Source organism: Danio aesculapii, chromosome 17, assembly GCF_903798145.1.
Source record: "Danio aesculapii chromosome 17, fDanAes4.1, whole genome shotgun sequence".
NCBI classification, from domain to species: domain Eukaryota; kingdom Metazoa; phylum Chordata; class Actinopteri; order Cypriniformes; family Danionidae; genus Danio; species Danio aesculapii.
In genome coordinates, this window is record NC_079451.1 from 28,254,795 (window position 1) to 28,275,877 (window position 21,083).

At 35.5% G+C, this 21,083-nt stretch overlaps 1 protein-coding gene across 2 annotated transcripts in view; it reads left to right on the plus strand.

The window, feature by feature from the left end:
• Positions 1-21,083, plus strand: part of abch1 (ATP-binding cassette, sub-family H, member 1) — a 32,936-nt gene that overhangs the window by 3,577 nt on the left and 8,276 nt on the right. For both annotated transcript variants that reach the window (XM_056477000.1, XM_056477001.1), the window contains exons 2-17: positions 2,434-2,573; positions 4,522-4,681; positions 4,776-4,930; positions 6,491-6,598; positions 8,142-8,235; positions 11,005-11,079; positions 11,302-11,473; positions 11,655-11,751; positions 12,598-12,766; positions 13,627-13,727; positions 14,785-14,855; positions 15,747-15,796; positions 15,874-15,930; positions 16,363-16,433; positions 16,576-16,664; positions 18,975-19,078. In XM_056477000.1, the coding sequence (XP_056332975.1) occupies positions 2,434-2,573; positions 4,522-4,681; positions 4,776-4,930; positions 6,491-6,598; positions 8,142-8,235; positions 11,005-11,079; positions 11,302-11,473; positions 11,655-11,751; positions 12,598-12,766; positions 13,627-13,727; positions 14,785-14,855; positions 15,747-15,796; positions 15,874-15,930; positions 16,363-16,433; positions 16,576-16,664; positions 18,975-19,078 (1,713 nt within the window). The remainder of the gene's footprint in view (positions 1-2,433; positions 2,574-4,521; positions 4,682-4,775; positions 4,931-6,490; positions 6,599-8,141; positions 8,236-11,004; positions 11,080-11,301; positions 11,474-11,654; positions 11,752-12,597; positions 12,767-13,626; positions 13,728-14,784; positions 14,856-15,746; positions 15,797-15,873; positions 15,931-16,362; positions 16,434-16,575; positions 16,665-18,974; positions 19,079-21,083) is intronic.

Below are 21,083 nucleotides of genomic sequence, written 5' to 3' on the forward strand. Positions count from 1 at the left end.
CAGCTGATTTCACACTGTCTCCTTACGACCAGATGGTTCATTAAACCGTTTACTTTTCAAATCATCACTTTAATCATTCTGCAGTTTAACTGTAGAAGCATTGGTCGATGATGATTAAAGGTGAAGAGTTCTCAGAAACCAGAGTTTTTTCTATTAACTGAGTTGATCTTTTTTGGGGAGAAAATACTTATTTATTAAAGTATTTAAGTATTAGAAACTGAATTAGTAAAATATATATACATGTGTGAGAATACAGCGTTATAAAAGTATGCTTTTCTAACCCTTTTTTTTTGCAAAGTTTTCTTCATTTGGTGACTTCTTAATGTTTTTTCAAATATATATATATATATATATATATATATATATATATATATATATATATATATATATATATATATATATATATATATATATATATATATTATAGTATAGTATATTTCAAATACAAGTACAATGCAAATGTATTTTAAATATAAGCCACAATGTTACACAAGTAAAATGTTTGTTGCTAGACGGTGTATAATGAACAATTCCATGCAAATGTCAATCTTGCCATGAAATAGTGAAGTGCCACCAAAATAATGAAACCCTTTATTTTTTATGTAGGTTTGTATTTAACAGTACTGTAAAAATACTCAAAAATGTCTCTGTCAGTGTTTTCAAAGAATTATATTTGATTTACCAAAGTCACACAAGTGCCAATTTCACATTTGTCACATCTATAATGAAGCTTTTTCCTCATAAATGCAAAAATGTCAAATAAAATAACATAAATCATTTTTGTTCTATCTAGAACCAACTTTTATCCTTTTGATTAGCATTATTTCTTTTGGGTTGTGCAGTTGTATTTACTGCGTTTCTTCAAAGTATGTTTACTGTAAATTTGCAGACTTTTTTGGTCACATATATAACGCAAGCTTATTTTTATCATTTTATTTAAAAAAAATGTTTACAGATTTATTTTTCTGATCTTATAACTCTGTGGTTGGTTGTTTTGGAAAATATAAACAGATGTTTCAATATAACGTTAACATATGCTTTTTATGAGAATTTATGTTTTGAGTTTTTACTGAAAATGTCACATCCATAACGCTGGAATTGCTGTTATATCAAATAATTACATTTATTGTTATTGCGCAGAAGTAAATCGAAGCGAGTATGGTTACCCAAACTTGAAATTGGTCCTCTACTTTTTACCCATCCAAGTTCACACACACACACACACACACACACACACACACACACACACACACACACACACACACACACACACACACACACACACTCACACACACACACCTATTTCAATTTCAAGTTCAACTCCCTAACCATTAGGCTACACAACTGCCCCATGGTTTAGGGTTTAACCAGTAGCTAAAGTTACTAAAGGAATCTAAAATAATAAGTGTACACATGTTCTTCATAGTGAATTATTTAAATTATTAATACACTGTAAAACCCAACAGTCAACTTTATCAAATGAAATGTGTAGTTAACTCAAAATTAACTGAAAGTTAATTCTACTCATTTGAAAAGAGCTTTGAACTTCATGTTAAAGGTAATGAGTTTAATAAATACCTCATTACTTCAACTTAAATGTGGTAAGTTCACAGTACTCGTATAGATTATTTTTTTAACTCAAATGTTTTGTAGCAATCGGTTTACTCAGACGTTTGAGTTGCCTTAACTTGTTGGGTTTTACAGTACTCAGTTGGTTTGAGTTCTCTTCATTTATTGGCTTTTACTGTGTTAATTTCTCTGTCTACTCTAATGGATTACGTTCACAGTACTCATTAGGATTAGTTTTTGAACTTAAATAATTTGTTGCAATCAGTTTTCTCAAATGGTTTGAGTTGCCTTATTTTCGGGTTTTAAAGTGTAGTAGTAACTTTCAAAATGAATTTCTTAATTTAGTGGGGAAAAAAGTAGCCCAATTATCTTAATAATCATCTAATAATCATTGATTACACTTCCTCAAATCTTCATCGTCATTATTTCTCTCTCTAGGACAGCACTAAGACAAGGATCTGAGATTTTAAAACTAGTTGTGTGTGTTTTGTGATTTAAATATCAAGATTAAATGTGCAGCGATTGAGAAGAGATTCTGTGAAAGGAAAATGAGAGATTACAGATTACAGTGCTGATGACCCACTTTGACCCATCCGGAAAAGGGATGGTCCGTTGCAGAATCTGTGCTATTTCTTAGAAACCAATGTAAGGATCACAGAAGAGGCATCATATTTCGTTTCATGGTAACAATAAGTGCATGTCATTGTTCCAGACAGCAGCACAAAGACATTTTTTTGTATGCTTTTCAGGGAGTCTGCAGTAACTATTGTAAATCTCATGTTTACCTTGGTTTCTTTAAATATAAAACTGTTGCAATATGTAACTCTTGTATAAAACTGTATGTATTCTTCTCTTTATATGTAGAGCTTGGAGAGTGGCACTATGAAGACTGACTTGGAGGCTGGGAGTTTCAGTGCTGCAATCCACTGTAACGATGTGTGCCGTTCATACGGGAAACTTAAAGTTCTCAACAATCTCAACCTGACATTACCTCAGGGTCAAATGTGAGTTCAGCGTCTTCTGTTTCGAAATGTGTTAACAAATGCTGCGCCAATCATGCATATTCACTTTAAGCAGGAAAGTCTGCCTAAATGCTGACATGTCACATAGATGTCTTCATATATCACATCAAAACCCTTCAAGAAGTTGATGTAATATAGAGATTTACATCACCTTATCTCTTTGGCTGTTGTCTTATCACATTGTTATGATCTGCTACAGTGCTGATAAGCCTTATCAGAGCGGCGTGTATTGTGTAAGTGTTTGTTTCCTTTTCCTAAAGTAATGCTTAGTTGACATTTGTTTAGCTGTCTGAAAAGAAGTGGATCAGATTATGTTTGTAAGACTGCAGCTTTCCAGAAATTCCATTTAAAACATTGTGACTGACCTTGCAAACATTAGCTGGAATGAGATTTTAGAGAAAGAAAAGAAAGATTTGGGACACATGCATTTTTATTTTTTATGTCTTATTCTCTTAAGTCATGCTTTGCATTTAAAAAGGAATTTATTCCTGTGATGGAAAAATGTACTTTGAGCATTACTCCGTTCTTGGGTGTCCCGTGATCCGTCAAACAATATTTTGATTTGGTCCACAAGAAACCTTTCTTATTATCCTTAACACACATTTTCAGGAATTTTTATAGGCAAATGCTAGACAAAATACTAGTCTTCAATAACATTTTAAATGACTTTATGATTTATTTAATGTATTCTCTTGTGTTTGAAAGAAATTTCTTTTTGAGATGAGTCTGACTAAGCTAGGGCTGGAAAATATGGCCAAAATTCATATCACAATATATTTTAAAATTTTGTTAATAACATATAGTTCTGATGTATATATAATATTTTAAAAGCCCCATAAAAAAATGCCCATTAGGTCTGTACAAAGTCTAAAAAATGAATTGGCCAAATCAATGAAGCCTCTCATAAAACAATATAATAAATTCATTCAGTTTCTTTTCGGCTTAGTCCCTTTATTAATCTGATGTCGCCACAGCAGAATGAACCCCCAACTTATCCAGCATATGTTTCAAGCAGCAGATGCCCTTCCAGCTGCAACCCATCACTGGAAAACATCCATACACATGGACACATACACTACGGACAATTTGGCTTACCCAGTTCACCTATATCACATGTGTTTGGACTTGTGGGGGAAACTGGAGCACCCGGAAGAAACCCACGCTAACACGGGGAGACATGCAAACTCCTCACAGAAGTGCCAACTGACCCAGCCAAGGCTCGAACCAGCGACATTCTTGCTGTGATGCAATTATGCTACCCACTGTGCCACCGTGTCACCTAACAAAGTAATATTTAAGAAATAAATATACAGCTGCGCCCTGAATGTCATTCATGGTCAAACTATATATTTAATATAGGAATACTGGAAATGTCCTTAAAAATCATATATATATAGTCAGGTCCTTAAATATTGGTACATCGATAAAATTCAAAAATTCTTGGCTCTATACACCAAAACAATGGATTTGAAATGAAACAAACAAGATGTGCTTTAACGTCAAACTGTCAGCTTTAATTTGAGGGTATTTACATTCAAATGAGGTGAACTGTGTAGGAATTACAACAGTTTGCATATGTACCTCCCACTTGTTAAGGGACCAAAAGTAATTCATTTCATGATTGTATATATGCAGTGCTCAGCAAATATAAGTACACCCCTCACAAATCTTTTTAAATTCATATTTTAATAGGAAGCTAAACAGCATTATATTTGTGCATATACAATAGATTAGTCACTACTGAAGCTAAATCTGGAGCTTATCTAACAAAATAACTTACGATAACGGTCCAAAAACCAGTACGCCCAAATTTATATGTTCTAGAAAAATATTAAATGCAAATTTAAAAAAAGAGGAAAAATTAGAGTATCAGACATCAGACTAGATATGTTTGTCCCACTCTATGCTTATATTTGTTTCCGGCCCCCAGTTATGGACTGCTTGGGCCTAGTGGTTGTGGGAAGACTACCCTGTTGAAATGCATCGTGGGAACTCTGAAGATCTCTCGTGGTCATATCACAGTGTTGGGGAAACCACCAGCTTTCCCAGGACATGAAGTGCCAGGAAAGATGGTGGGATACATGCCACAGGTGAGAGATGAAAGGGACTCGCAAAGTGTTAAGCATGATTATAACCAACAAAGGGAAATCTCTGGAGTCCCATATATTTTCTCTCTGCCCTCAGGACATCGCTCTGTACAATGAGTTCACGATTAGCAATACACTATGGTTTTTCGGTCGAGTTCATGGCCTTTCATCTAAAGAGACAGAAGCCAGGATGAGTTTCCTCATCGATTTCCTGGACCTGCCACAGAAACACAGCCTTGTCAAAAATCTCAGGTAGAATGATGCACAACTTAATGATCGTTGCAAGCCTTTTTTTTAATTAAATTCACACTTCAACAACAAAAACTGAATAAATTACAACGTACATATGAGACAATATGAGTATTTTGAAGCAATACAACAAAGAAATAACTTAAGTGTGTTTGTGGCATGTAGGAAAGTTGTTTTATTTTGGGGTTATGAATGAGTGTGTTTGAAACTAAATGAGGCTGAGTAAACACGGACAGAGGGAGGAGGATAAAATGAAATGAGGCATCATGTGTGACCCAGTTTTTCGGACTCTTCTGGCAGCATGTTCTTATCTGAGCTAGCCAAATTACGTCATGCATTCAAAATCTTCACAAAAAACGGCATCCATTTATCTGTCCGTTCTCTTCTGAAAATTCTCACGCTTCCTCTATTAGGGGCCTACAGTAGCTATATGCTCATGTGACCACAGGCTTTATATATAGACCATTGCAGCTGAATGAAACTAGATGAGGGATTAATGCAATATAGGCCAAGAAGTCATGGCTTACAGTGAATGTAATGGATGTTGTTATGCAATTATGGTTTCACAGGGCTTATTTCTTTAAATATAAAACACAATAAATATACTAAATGCAAAAAAGACTGTACGCCTTAGTTTGTTGTCAGTTCGTAGCATAGAGCATAGTCGCCTGTAAGAAGACATGTAAGTGGATAACCATACAGTACCGTTGTTGAAAATGAAATCTTTTCAATAATATTCCCTCTGCTCTTTGGAAACTGAGGGCTTTTGTCTGAAACAGAAGTCATATTTACAGATAAAGTTAAAGATTAAGTAATTTTCCAGTGCTATAAATGACTATTGTGCATGTACTCTTTGGAGAAAAATGTTTTCATTATTGTTAGTACTATTATTGTTATAAAGTGAAACTACACTGAATAGATTGCCTTGCACTGAAGCAAAGGAATGTAAAGCATTAGACGTTTAGTTTAGTGCAAGAAGGCGGCTATGTAGTGCTGTCCTCTGGATGGAGCCTGTCTGGTTTTGTTTTCACAGCGCTGAGCTGGCTGTAGGCAGGGCTCATCCATCTGAAAAGTATAACAATAGCCCTGAAGGCCTTAACGATCACACTAGTCTGTTCTCATTGACAGCTCGGGTTAGTTAAGGAGGAGCTCTGCTAGGTCTTGTGATGCCTTGTGTTTATTGATTGTCTTATTTATTTAAATAGTTGATGTTCATTTAGAGCCTTTTTTAAAACTTTAATTAAACAGATTTTCACATTCAGAGTGAATGCCATTCAGAGTTCACAACTTCACACATCAGTTTTACTTAAATTACAAAAAACAAAACAAAACAAAATCAGTTCATTTTTAAAAATTGAGCATTTTAAAGTTTTTTTTAAATGTATTTCACTGCAAAAAGTTTGCTTTTCATCTTTTATTTTATTTCAATCTATCATTCTTGGCTTTCCAGTGTTTAATTTCCTAATTTTATTTAAGTGACCTTTTGCTATAAACTGCATAATTCACTTTTTAATGATATTAAATAACTGTTCACTTAAACACATTGTTGTTCACTTTGTTCAGCGGTGGTCAGCGGCGGCGGGTCTCTCTTGGAGCTGCTTTGCTTCAGAACCCAAAACTTTTGATCCTGGATGAGCCCACTGTAGGAGTGGACCCTGTTTTGCGGGCCAAGTATGTATTACTGTACATACCTCTATGTTCATCTTTACTAACCTTTTACATACTGCTAGCATGACCAGTCTTTTCCTTTCATGGATGTAGTCGTAGATGAACTTTGTTCGGCATTCTCTAAACATAACACTTGTTGTTATACCCTGTTGCTACCTCTCTTTCTCTCTCTCTTTCTCTCTGTCTCTCTGACATTTGATCTTAGCGTTATTGCACATGCATAACTGTGCCATTTTTACATTCCTCTTAAACTAAAAGCTTTCTCAGTGTCTTGCGTTCCACTGCAGACTGATACTCAGATCTTGTCACCTGAAACTATTTTCATAAGTTGATTCATTGGTTTGTTTTAATTATTATAATTAGAACAATTATTAGTGAACTTTCACGATGCTCAATACTCTGTGCACACAAATCACAGTGAACTTTTCTTGCATGCCTTTGTTTGATTTTTCTATGCAAGTGTGTCTTGAGTATGTGGCATGCCTTGGATTATCCTGCTTTCTATAGGCTCAAGATTTCACCTTATTACAACCCGTTATAAACTTTTCAGGCAAAAGAGCTTTCTATCTAAAGTTCTCAGTGGCAATCTTCATTTTTATTTATTTTGAGAAGTTCATGAACAAAAGGAAGTAAAGAATATAGAAGAACAGTAAGAAGGAGTATGAATGGGGGGAAAGAGGGTCACTGTGTCACATACTTGCATTATTAAAGGGATAGCTCATGCAAACAATAAAGGTTTGTATTTAATGTACTCACTGTCAGGCCATCATTAAATAAATTCCATGTCGATGGCTACTGGGAATTTGAAATTCAAAAAACAAATAAAGGCAAAACTCTTGACGATACTTTGAGAAAAGAGAAACGATTGGTCTAGCAATATCTTTATTGCTAAGGTTTTTTTAGTTTTAAAAAGCTGACATTCTATGAAACATTATTTCTTATGTTTTTTATATTTCTAAATGTAGTATTTCTGATAATTTGATTTACTTTTTATGCTGAGTTCACATAGACTTCAGTGAGACCCTGTTGAACCTTGCTGAAATCTACTTACACAACAAAGCCTGTCTAAGCCTACAATCATTTTGGGGAGCTTTTCTTTGTAATACTAACCTATGCATTGTGTACCATTCAAACAGGGTCAAATTACTTGTACAAAAGTTTGGGTCAGGTTAGGTAAGAGAATTTTATAGTTTTGAAAGTGACTAGAGTTCAATTTTATGGTATTGACTCACTAGACTCAATCAATGTGAAATAATACAAAGTGTACTCTATTCTTCAGTATCACATAATCCCTCAGAAATCACATTAGAACTTGCCAAATAAAATTCCCATTGGAAATTTAGAAGGAAATTGAGTTTGAATCTTGCTTGTGACATTTTCTGAGAACTTGGAATGTTAACTTTATTCATAGTTTGTATTCCCGAGAATTATTACTAAAAAAACTAAAATGTAAAGGTTTCTGTAGATAAAGGCAAATGAAAACATGTAAATATATTTATATTGTTCAAAAGCACTGCACTAATGGAGCAAACATCCTCTTCCACAGGATATGGCAACATCTGGTAGAGATTGTAAGAGGAGGACAAGTGTCCATCATTATTACAACACATTACATCGAGGAGGCCAGACAAGCCAATACAGTAAGATACCTTCCTAAACTGCCCTATGGCACACCTGTCCCAGAAATCATTCCTTGCTGCTGCAACAAATTTAAAACTATGCCACCCCCACCCCACCCCATATTATGTTGAAATATAGCAGGTTATTAGTATTGACAGACCAATCCAATTGTTACCATTATACTTAAGCTAAATACAGTAGATATTTATAACTTAAGAAACTATTTCAATATCATTCATTCATTCATTCATTCATTCATTTTCATTCTACTTAGTCCCTTATTTATCAGGGGTCGCCACAGCGGAATGAACCTGCAACTATTTCAGCATATATTTTATGCAGCGGATACCCTTCCAGTACTTTCACACTCATGCACTACGACCAAGTTAGTTTTCAATTCACCAATTCACCTATACCACATCTTTGGACTGTGGGGGAAACCGGAGGTCCCGGAGAAAACCCATGCAAACACGGGGAGAACATGCAAACTCCACACAGAAATGCCAACGGGCCCAGCCAGGACTCGAACCAGCAACCTTCTTACTGTGAGGTGACAGTGCTAACCACTGAGCAACCATGCCACCCCTTTTTAATATCATTTGCATTCAATATTTTAGCTTAAGGATAACATAGAGCATAATATATACATAATATATATAAATAAATGAGTAATTCTGATGTTAGTGTGTGTGTCTCGAACAGACGAACAACTCTGCTCATTACTCATACAGATTTGTTTCTGTAATCCGTTATTATAGTTGTGGCTCATTTGCCAAGTGAACTTTGTACAGTGGCTCATTACATAACCTTAAAACTAGCTTTTTTTTTGTAAAAATGTACACACGAGCTTCTATATCTGATTTAGCAAACATTTATTTACCCACAATGTTGATATTGACACCATTTACTAACTATTGATGGTCTCTACTGTGTATTGCGTCAACAAAAGGCACTGGTTGTAGACAACACATTCCAGAAGTCATCTGACTCTATTGTTATATTTTATTACTCTTCAAAGCGTTGTTTTTCCAGTTTGTCTTCAGGGCATGATGCCTGTTATGTTCAGAGTAGCTTATAATTGTGTGTGACTGTGTAGTCACACAGCCAGTCTGTTGATTTATTACTGAGTCACATGCTAAATGATATGGTGACACTAAGGCACAATCACAACTTGCATATTCACAGTACATTTGCTTATTTACTTGTCCTAAAGCAACAGAAACTTTAAACAGAGATGTTTTTTTTAAATATGAGAACTATTCCTTCAACAACAATACTACCCACCTCTTTCTGTGTGTCTAGTGTCCTGATATTCTCGTTTGTGAGATCTTAGTTATTTCTAAGTTACTTCTGTGTTCTGTGGTTCTAAACAAACTTCCAAGTGCCTCGCGATGACTTGAAGTTATTAAAAACACAAAACAATGTTGAAGCCAAAACAACTAAAATAAAAATACACAGGAAGTCATCAACAAAACAAGGAACAGGTGTGTAACTCAATTAGAAAACATAGCAACACATAAATAAATAATAATTCAGGCATTTTAAATAATAATTAAATATTCATTCATTCATTTTCTTTTTAGCTTAGTCCCTGTATTAATCTGGGGTCACCACAGCGGAATGAACCACCAACTCATCCAGCATATGTTTTACACAGCGGATGCCCTTCCAGCCTCAACCCAACACTGGGAAACATCCATACACACTCACCCACGCAAACACTGGGAGAACATGCAAACTCCACACAGAAATGCAAACTGACGCAGCTGGGGCTCGAACCAGTGACCTTCTTGCTGCGAAATGATTGTGCTACCCACTGCACCACCATGATGCCCCTAGTGCACAATAATATAGTAGTATATAATACAAATAATTACAGTACTTTACGTACTTTAGTCTTCAGTTTCTCAGATTTAACTTCTGTAAAACAAGCCTTAATACTCCAAACCTTTTCATCCATGTAAATTGCAAACTCTGTTGTTGTTTTTAACATACGCATACCAATGTAGTGTCACTGCCATAAAACCAATGCAGGTATTCCAGAACATGAAAGAGATTCCAGAACTTACATCAAATTCCATTTGGATGCACAGATAACTTGGTTTGAAGTGACAGTGAATGAAGAGAAAAGTATTTATAGTATATATAGTATACATTACCTGACAAAAGTCTTGTCATCAATCCCAGTTGTAAGAGCAACAAATAATAACTTGACTTCTTGTTGATCATTTGGAAAAGTTGCAGTAGGTAGATTTTTCTGACGAATCATCTGTTGAACTACATCCCAATCATCACAAATACTGCAGAAGCACTATTGGAACCCACAAAGACCCAAGATTCTAATAGAAATCAGTCAAGTTTGGTAAAGGAAAAATTATGGTTTGGAGTTACATTCAGTATGGGGGCCTCACTGTCTTAATTAAATACTTAAAAATCAAGGCTTGATTACATTTTATTTTGGTAAAATAAGCATAATCTAGAGGCCTTTCATATAAGCCACTTCTGAAACCAAATGATCAACTAGAAGTCAAGTTATTATTTGTTATTCCTAAAACTTGGAGAGGCGACATGATTTTGTCAGGTAGTGTATATAGTATTTTCGTAAAGTCAATAATTGTCTGAACTGTTTCTAATTTTCCTTGAGGATATTTGTAATTAAATCATCTTAATCAAAGTTAAAGCATGATTGATTACTTTATTAAGTCTTCTAGTCTTTGACTGAGCAACTTGTAAGTGGTAATAAACAACATAAGTGATAATAAACTCTGTGTTTCTCTATCTATCTGTAGGTAGGATTGATGAGGAATGGTCGGTTGTTAGCTGAAGGTCCACCAGATGCAGTTATGAAGCAACACAATGCCGCAGTAAGTACACTGTAAAGAATGCTGGCTTCCAACATGATTGACAACATGAAGGAATTAAGTTAACTTACTAATTTTTACTAATTTAAGTGGATTGAACATAAAACAATTAAGTTGTCCCAAAAACATTCAGGTCATTTAAAATAAGTAGTACTCATCTAATGTACATGAACATGCTCTATGAATCCAACTCATCAAATGCGTCTATATATTGTGTCTAAATAGACATTAGAGACTGCGTTCCTGCAACTTTGTGAGGACTCTGATCAAAGCGGCCCCAAACAGAGTCCTCAGGGCCGTCTGCTGGACAGCAGCCCATCTCCAGACAGCATGAGGGATGAGATTCGTGAGCCCATACTGAGAAAGAGCACAGCAGAAGACATGCCTAAATATAAAGGTACAACTGAGAGAGAAGTTGAAAAGAAGTTCAAGTAAATCAAACAGAAAGCCACTTTTGTACAACGCTGATATATAAATGTATCTGGTTGCATAGCTAAATATAACCAAGAAAAGCAAAGCAACCTTTGACCACCAATGAAACTAATGGCTGCAGTTGAAATATTCTTGTGTCTCCACAGCTGACTGGAAAGTGCGAGCCAGACACATCATACCTAAATGGAGCAATATTGCAGCACTGATGATCAAGACCATGGTTCGAATGAGGAGAATGCCAGGGTAATAAACTAATATCACATAATACAAAGTTCTGTCTTGAAACCCTATTCTCAGACAGCATGTTTGTGAAAACAGTATATTGGCATTAGCAAGTACAGACATAAACATTGCCATTCATTAAGATACTAAATCTCTCTATGAGTTTTCACGGCAGAACTGTGATGATGTGTTTATAATACTGCACTTCATGTGATCAGTGCCCTACCTCTGTACACAGACCCTCCAGAAACACACAAATGCACATATTCTGTTTGTTAGACTGCTAGTGCAATTGATAACGCAGGTCCCCAGAAACACATAAATACTCATATTCTGTTTGTTGGAGGGCAACACGGTGGCTTAGTGGTTAGCACTGTCGCCTCAAAGCAAGAAGGTCGCTAGTTTGAGTCCCAGCTGGGTCAGTTGGCATTTCTGTGTGTAGTTTGCATGTTCTCCCCGTGTTTCCTCCAAGTGCTCCGGTTTCCCCCACAGTCCAAAGACATGTGCTATAGGTGAATTGAATAAAAACTAAATTGTCCGTAGTGTATGAGTGTGTATGTATTTTCCCAGTACTGTGTTGTAGCTGGAAGGGCATCCACTGTGTAAAACATGTGCTGGATAAGTTGGCGGTTCATTCCGCTGTGGCGACCCCTGATGAATAAAGGGACTAAGCCAAAGGAAAATGAATGAATGAATGTTTGTTGGACTGAAATTGCAAACACATCCACTAAATAACAATCAGTTATATATGTATATATATATGTGTGTGTGTGTGTGTGTGTGTGTGTGTGTCTGTGTGTGTGTCTGTGTGTGTGTGTGTGTGTGTGTGTGTGTGTGTGTTTGTTTGTTTCTCTGTTTTGTACTCAGGTCCCTTTGTTTCCAGTTTCTGTTGCCTGTAATTCAGATCTGTCTGATGTGCCTGTGTATTGGCGGAGACCCCAAAAACATTGATGTTGCTGTGGTCAATAATGAAAGTAGTCCCAGTGCCTTTAGTAGATCTCTGCTGTCCTTTCTCGACAACACAAGTGTTAACCAGGTACAGACACACTCTTTTGTTTTTAAACCCATAATTTAAAGACTGCATGTAATAGTGCGGTGCAGAAATAACTTGAGAAATCCAGAAGAGTAATCACTATGGGTTTCCTAGAGATTTCCCTATGGGGGTTTATAACAGTGGTTTACAGTTAAATAATAAAATAGGGTTATTGGTTAACATTATAAATGTTATTATGGTTAACATTATTATTATTATATATCATAGTAATTGTGAAACAAACATCACTACTTTTTATACACATATACACTTATTTATTTGACAACATACTTTACATACCAATTTGCACATAACAGCTGAACATATAATGTTCTATATAGTAATATACCTGTACATACACTTGTCAATTTGTATATTTGCATTCACTATTTACTTCTATTTTTAAAATATATTTATTATCTGTTTTTTGTCCTGTCTCTGTAATTCTGTTGTACTTTAGAAGCGAAAACAAATTTCTCAGCTTTCTGATTCTGATATACAGTATAAACTGCAGAGATTCATAGACCAAACGTTCATTTCTAGTCACTAAATCAAGAAATATTTTTGTAATCAAAAATACAGTACGCTCAGTATTTACATTGAGCAGAAATACTGTTAAATAATGTTTAGCACAGATGGGAAATTCTCACAAGTAATTCTAAAACGCATGTTAAAAAAGAAAAGAATGTTTGCAGGCTTCTCTCAATTCCTCTTTTCTCTGTATCACTTCAACAAAGTAATGAGGAACAAAAATAAATTTAGAATAGAATAGATTTGAGATTTAAAACAGATATAGAAACTGTATATTTATTTTCAGCCTTAATTTATAGTTGGTATAACGCTTTCCTTTCTGCTTTCTGCAGGTTAGCTTGTCTCATTCTGATGCTTTTGATGGTATTCGAAATGGGGAATACTGGGGAGTCATAGAGTTTGGGGAGAACTTTACCAGCTATTTAACTAAAAGGTAAGTGCCAGTGTTTCACAAGTTTGTAACATTAAATCTGAAACAAGATGTTTTGCTTTGAGAAATAGACTTATTCTTCAAGTTAGTTCACAACTCTGGTTCATTTAGGAATTAGAAATAAAAAATGTGATGCAGTGTTGGAGAGAATTACTTAAAGTATTATATTACAATCTTAAGCTCAACCAAAATGACAAAAAATAAAATAGCATGTAGTTACTTTTGTAAGTGACTGAAGATTGTAATATAATACCATTTAAAAGTAAGATACCTCAACTCATTAGGTTATCAATCAAGTATCTTTGCTATGCTTCTTAATGCGTCACTGTTGATCTTACATGCAAATTTAATCATCCATCCTATTAACTTTAAGGTTCACTTTCCCCAGCTGATCAAATATCTCACACCGCACACAAACACCTGCCTCAATAGTTAAAAACACTCAAGCAAGTCAACACACTCACACACCAACCCCACATGTTTGTACACTCAAATAGAAGTCAGTGTGATTAATAAAAAACAATCAGTAATTATGAACTTTTTTCCATTTGGCATGAAACATCAGGTCTTAGTTAGTCATTGCATCATCAGCTGAGGTGTTTTCCCTTTAGCCTAAAAATGCAAGGATGTGCGTAAACAAGGTGACATGTCTTGTGACTGTCTATAACAGAGTGTTGGGAGAGGCTACAGGAGTGAATCACTGTGTTTTTAAGCAGAGAAAAGCAGGTCTGTCCTGTCTGTCAGTCTGTCCATCTGACATGTTTTGTAGATCTCTGTCATGACTGGAGCCTTTTCAATATCACACACGCAAACACACAACCTGTTTTGCTTTTTTATGGTTTGAATACATATAGCAGCTGTTTGGAATTATAAATGTGTAAAAAGATGTTAATTTAATGTTCTTTTTACTGTGGAAATATACATTTATGGTAGGACGAGGGTTAGATTTAGGGTTAGTTACATGTTCGAATGCATTATTTATTGTGATTTAATATATTAAGTGCATGGAATGTTTAACAAGGACACAATGAATAAAGTGTTACCAATGTTTAATGTGCAGGATGTTGCAGCCACGAGTGTCCAGAGAAGTGGTTGAAGGAGGATCTGTACATGCTTGGCTGGATCTGACAAGTGGGTCTTATTCATTTTTAGTCCAATGACTATTACATAGCTTTAAAATTTGTTATCTCACATTGCTGCCACATGAGGGCACCATTTTAGCCTTGTGACAACACTGCTTTCTATTTTTTTAATGGTGTTTCAAGCTAGCAACTTTTTTCCTAATAGGGAAATGTTTGCAGACTTTGCATATAGGTTAATTTATGAGGCTGAATGTTTACATAAAACTGATCAGCATTAAATTTAGCATGTATCTTTCTTGTTTTTCATGCTTCTAATTTATTAAGTTAGGCATGAATATTAAGCTAAAGCATATTTGATTGTACAGTTGAAATCAGAATTTTCGAAGTTTGAATTTGTTTCTTTTTTAAATATTTCCCAAATTATGTTTAACAGAGCAAGGAAATTTTCACAGTATTTCCGGTAATATTTTTTCTTCTGGAGAAAGTCTTATTTGTTTTATTTCGGCTAGAATAAAAGCAGTTTTTAATTTTTTAAAAACTATTTTATGGTCAAAATTATTAGCCCCTTTAAGCTATATTTTTTCGATAGTCTACAGAACAAACCATCATTATACAATAACATACCTAATTACCCTAACCTGCCTAGTTAACCTAATTAACCTAGTTAAGCCTTTAAATGTCACTTTAAGCTGTATAGAAGTGTATTGAAAAATATCTAGTCAAATATTATTTACTGTCATCATGGCAAAGATAAAATAAATCAGTTATTAGAAATGAGTTATTAAAACTATTATGTTTAGAAATGTGTTGAGAAAGTCTTCTCTCCGTTAAACAGAAATTGGGGAAAAAATAAACAGGGGGGCTAATAATTTAGGGGGGCCAATAATTCTGACTTCAACTGTATTTACAACTTTCATTACAACACATTTCAACATTTCAGACCGACAGATTGCCCTAATGCTACAGAAAAAACTCCATCAGGCCTTTGAGGTGAGTAAATTATTTTTAAAATATACATTTAAGCTTTTTACCCATCATTCAACACTTCAAATGTTTTTTTCTGAAAGGCTTTTATGGAGAAAAGGCTGGGGAGTATGTCATACATGGTGGCTGTTCCTATAAAAGTGAGTACAGCAGCAGTGTGTGGTATAAAGTCTTATTTTTCTTATTTTATCCGCTTGTTAAGTCTGATGTCACACAAAGCAGTTTCTGTTGGCTTCCGGATCCAATCACTCTGGTAATAATAAACGTTTACAAAGCGCTGTAGTACTTTTGAAAATCATTTTTGCAATATATATAATAATGTCTAATATCAGATGGCCAGAAAGTGAAACATTTTTTATATAAATTGTTAAAATATTGATGTCTGTGATGCAGCAAGAGACTGTTGTGTACACAATGATTCCATAAAAAAAATCACTTTAAAGTGTTATATGACTTAAAAGGCGTCAACGAATTTTAGCGGCTTGGACCCAGAAACAGCATTCCATACATCAAGCGGATTACTATTTTATCCTCATATTTATTCTTTCCTTTTTATTTTTGTTACTTTCTAGTTTGAAGAACCTATATATGGCAGTAAGAACACAGATTTCACAACATTTGTTACGCCAGGAGCGGTTTTGAGGTAAGCACGCATGCATATTCACTTGCGTAAATAAAACTATTCTCACATCTGTGTACATACGCACCCTTACAACCACAGACAAGTGTTACTACAGTGTCTAAATACATGATGGAACTGTCTCTGCTTTTCTTTCACCTTTTAGCATTACGTTTTATCTGGCAGTGGGGTTGACCGCTCTGTCTTTTGTGCTAGAGAGGAAGGAGGGTCTGCTAGACAGGTGTTGGGTGGCAGGTGAGACAGCTCATATCCACCAGATACCCATCATTTCACATGAATCACTATACAGTTGAATGGAGTATTTGAATGGCTTTTGAATGGAGTATTTGACATTGTGTCATGCCATGACTACCGACAAATTAGGCAAATAAGTAGACACATTTAAAGGAGGTGCTCTGCAAACTCACAAAGATACGTTAATCTTACTTGAATGAGCAATTTAGCCAGTTTACACAAATATGTGTAGCCCAATTTGTGTGTTTGTTTGTGCTTGTAATTAGAATAAGTGGACACAATTTATTTTTATTGAAATCAGCCCATATATTTTCTTCACAAATTCATAAATGAGCAATTATAGAGTTTTACCAACAGGGGGAGCTGATCACATACATCATCAGAAGCCAGAAACAGGTTTTAAGTCCCCATGAAATCAACATTGTAGTGTTTATTGTGAATATGTTTGCCTTTAAGGAAATACATTCCAAAGCAATAACAAAATTCCCATTTAGAGGATATATGGAGTTAAAACTTACAGACTTTTACTTCTGCCAATATGAAACTATGGTTTTGATGACATAATTTTGCAGGTCAGCTTTTCATTAGATTTTCAGTTCAAACAAATGCACACTAATAATCTAAATCATCTGTATTTATCATACTAAATATATTTTAGGGTTCTGTTAAAATCCTCTCCTTGCAGTCTTGTGAAATGCACAACATATCAAAGCGTGTTTGGTGTTTTCCTGTTTTCTATAAAACCAAAATGGAAAACGAGGGTGTGATGTTATTTAGATGGTGACACCAGTGTTGCCAGATTGGGAGGTTTTAAATTTGATTGTGCAGGTTAAAAATGGCTTAGGTGGGTTGACCAAATTTGTATGGTTTTAAAACACAAATTTCCAATCCAATAGTTTTTTACCAAAACATAACTGTGAGCTCTTACTCCGTTCAGTTGGTAGTGACCAATGCGGTCAAACTGTGTTAGCCCACCCGCAAGCAGGTGAAGGTAAGTTGTATCAAAATCTGACTCCGCGGGCAAATCTGACTCCCATTCGCATGCACGTGCATCACATAGCGCCTGCCATTTAACTCACAGCAGTTTATCATACAACTTTTATAGATTATTTTTCCCACAAATGACAACAAGAATAAACATAGCAGCACCTAATTATGTTTAAAAGAAGTTAAATCGCCAAATGGAATGAATTCATGCGTTTACGCCATTATGCATCTACCGGAATACATACTAGGAATCCATGGAGATGCTGTGGAAGCTGAAACTCCTGTGTCCTGCTTCTGTTGTCAAACAAGTCATCGTTTTGTGAGTTTCCAAATGAATTATTTTTAGGCTCACCAGATTTACTAGTGACACATTGGAACTCACGAGTTAATTGATATGCTTAAAACTAACAGACTTAAACGAACATCTAAAATAATTTATTTTAATTTAACAGGATATTTAATGCAAAAAATTCATAAAGTATTTAAATATCAACTTTAAACAAATAAATCTGCAATATATGGGCTAATAGGTAGTGTAATCTACAAAACAATAAGTGCAGTGCTGTGATGTGATCCAGTTATGTTGTAATTGTAAATGTGCTTCTGTGACTGCTTTTTTTAGTTGCTGTATGGTTAAAAAAAGTCTGACAATTAAATTAAAAATAATTTAAAATTGAATAAAATATGAATCTAATATTTTGGGTGAGTTTTTTTTTTGTGCATTTGGGTGGGTTTTGGACAGCTTTTGGGCTGGAAAACGTCAGCTACATCTGGCAACACTAGGTGACACAGGACATGGATCATGTCACTAGTTAAATTTGCTTATTTCAAAATTAATAACAATGTTTTACTATTGTTGTTTGGATATTTTAATAGAAAAAATCTTACATGCTTGAACAAACTACTTATTTAAAATGAGACCACACAATTCTCAAGTTTTTTGTTGTACAACTTGATAAAACAACTTGTTTTATGTTCAATAAACTTAAATTTGTAAAAACGATTAAGTTAACTTAATCGATTTGTGTTAGAACAACATGAAGGAACTGTGTGGGAGCCTGCATTTTTTAATAATTATAATTACTGATAAAAATAATTACTAATTAGCTAATAATGTTAGCATAATTATGTTATTTCTAACATAACATAGTAAGCTAGAAGACATGTTTTACCAAATAAATATAACTGTTTAGCAACGGCCCACTTTGACTCGAAATGGAGTGCTTATTCGCTTGATTTGCAGGTGGTTAGTTTTGTTTTCCTGTGTGATCGTGTTGGCATTTCATTCATGTGTTTGATAGATGTATGTGTGTTTCTCTGAAGGTGTAAGTTCTCTGGAGACCATGCTCGCACACCTCTTCTCACAGCTGTTTGTCATCAGTGTTCAGATCATCCTTCTGCTGATCTTCACCCTGCTGGTCTTCAACGTGAGTGTGTCTGTGTGTGATTGTCAGCTGCTTGTTTATCTCTCATTAATACTTTAAATGTGTGTCTCAAGGTTCAAGATCTGTATGTGAGTGTCTACAACATAAAACAGAGCTAATGTTGAATCTATGTTTGTAATGTTTATTTCTATTTATAGGTGGAAGGGTAATTACATTTTATACTAATCATACACATCAAAAATCCTTCTCAAAAGCCACCCACAGCGTTTGCCTTCCATCGAGTCTACACTTGGGAGACATAATATCAGAGAGACCTACTGTGAGGTCTGCAGTAGCGGATTTACACAAGACCAAAGCAGTCTAAAGCCAAATCTACCAAGTTAAAGAGCCAATCAGATTATCACATCTTAAGTTTTAGAAGGATTATTTTAACAGAATATTCCATGTTTTGTTTGATAACAAAAAATTTAACAAAAATACTTACCAAAGATACATTCAATTGAAAATGCAGTACTATTGTGAAATATTGCTATTTTAAAAAGACTTTTATTCTAAAATATAATATTTTAATATTTTTTAAGTATAATACACTCTAATAGTATAATATATAATAGGGTATATGCCGAGCTAGTGCTTTTCCCATACTGATAAACTTCCGGTGACCTGTTATTGTGAGGTTTTTTTCCATTTTATAAGGTTCCTTTTATAGCATCGATGCTGTAATGTAATTTAAATACAATCAGTTAAACAGACTTTGGCATTCATTCAGTTGCTCAAGCATAAAACAAGACAAAAGCTGTTTGCTCGCACGTGCTCGTCAGAATCGGCAGGCTAGCGCAGAAGCTCCATTGAATATACTGGGGTAAAATAAATGCTCATATTATAAAGACATGGCGGGGAAAAATGTTATTTAATGCAGTGCTTCTTGTACAATCTGAGACCCACTTTATATCGGATATCACTTAGCCAGTGGAGATTGCTGATTTTTAAAGAAAAACAGACCTTAAACACACCGATTTTGCATTGGCATACAATTCACCGGAAACGATTAACCCAGGTTACTGGCAAATTAAAAGTCCTATTAGCATGCTTCAGCATATACCCCATTATGATGCCAAGGCTGAATTTTCAACATCATTCTGAGAATAAATGAAATTATTGTTGCTGATTTTCTTCTCAGAAAGCAATTTCTTCAAATTAGCATTAGTAGTTATTAGCGTAGCATATCTTTTTGTGGAAACCATAAAAGTTTTTCTTCTAGGATTCTCTAATACATTCATTCATTTTCATCCGCTTTTCCGGGGCCGGGTTGTGAGGGCAGCAGGTCACACACCGTGACACGGCGCGCACATGACAGTTGAAAGTATCGCACACCAGACGTGCACATTCGCATGATATTTATATTTTCAGATGGCGCTCTGTGGTGCGGCAGAAATATGAACAGTGTCCTGAGTCGTGGCTGGCCGCTGTGAAAGGCCGCAGACTTGCGGTGCCAGTGTATGTACCCTGATAGAAACATATGTTCAGAATTCTAAAATGCATGCCGCTTCATGTCGCAACACTGCACGTCATCGAGCGGTGCTTCTGGTGTGCGACCTGCTTTAGGAGAGAACCCCAGACTTTCCTCTCCCCAGACACTTCCTCCAGCTCCTCTGGGGGGATCCCAAGGTGTTCCCAGGCCAGCTGAGGGACATAGTTCTGTCCTGGGTCGTCCCCGAGGCCTCCTCCCAGTGGGACATGCCTGGAACACCTCCCTAGGTAGGCGTCCAGGAGGCATCTGAAAGAGATGCCCGAGCCACCTCAGCTGACTTCTCTCAATGTGAAGGAGCAGCGGCTCTACTCCGAGCTCCTCCCAGGTGACAGAGCTCCTCACCCTATCTATAACGGTGCGTCCTGCCACCCTGCAAAGGAAACTAATTTTGGCCGCTTGTATCTGAGATCTTTTCCTTTCGGTCATGACCCAAAGCTCATGACCATAGGTGAGAGTAGGAACGTAGATTGACCGGTAAATCGAGAGCTTTGCCTTTCGGCTCAGCTCCTTCTTCAC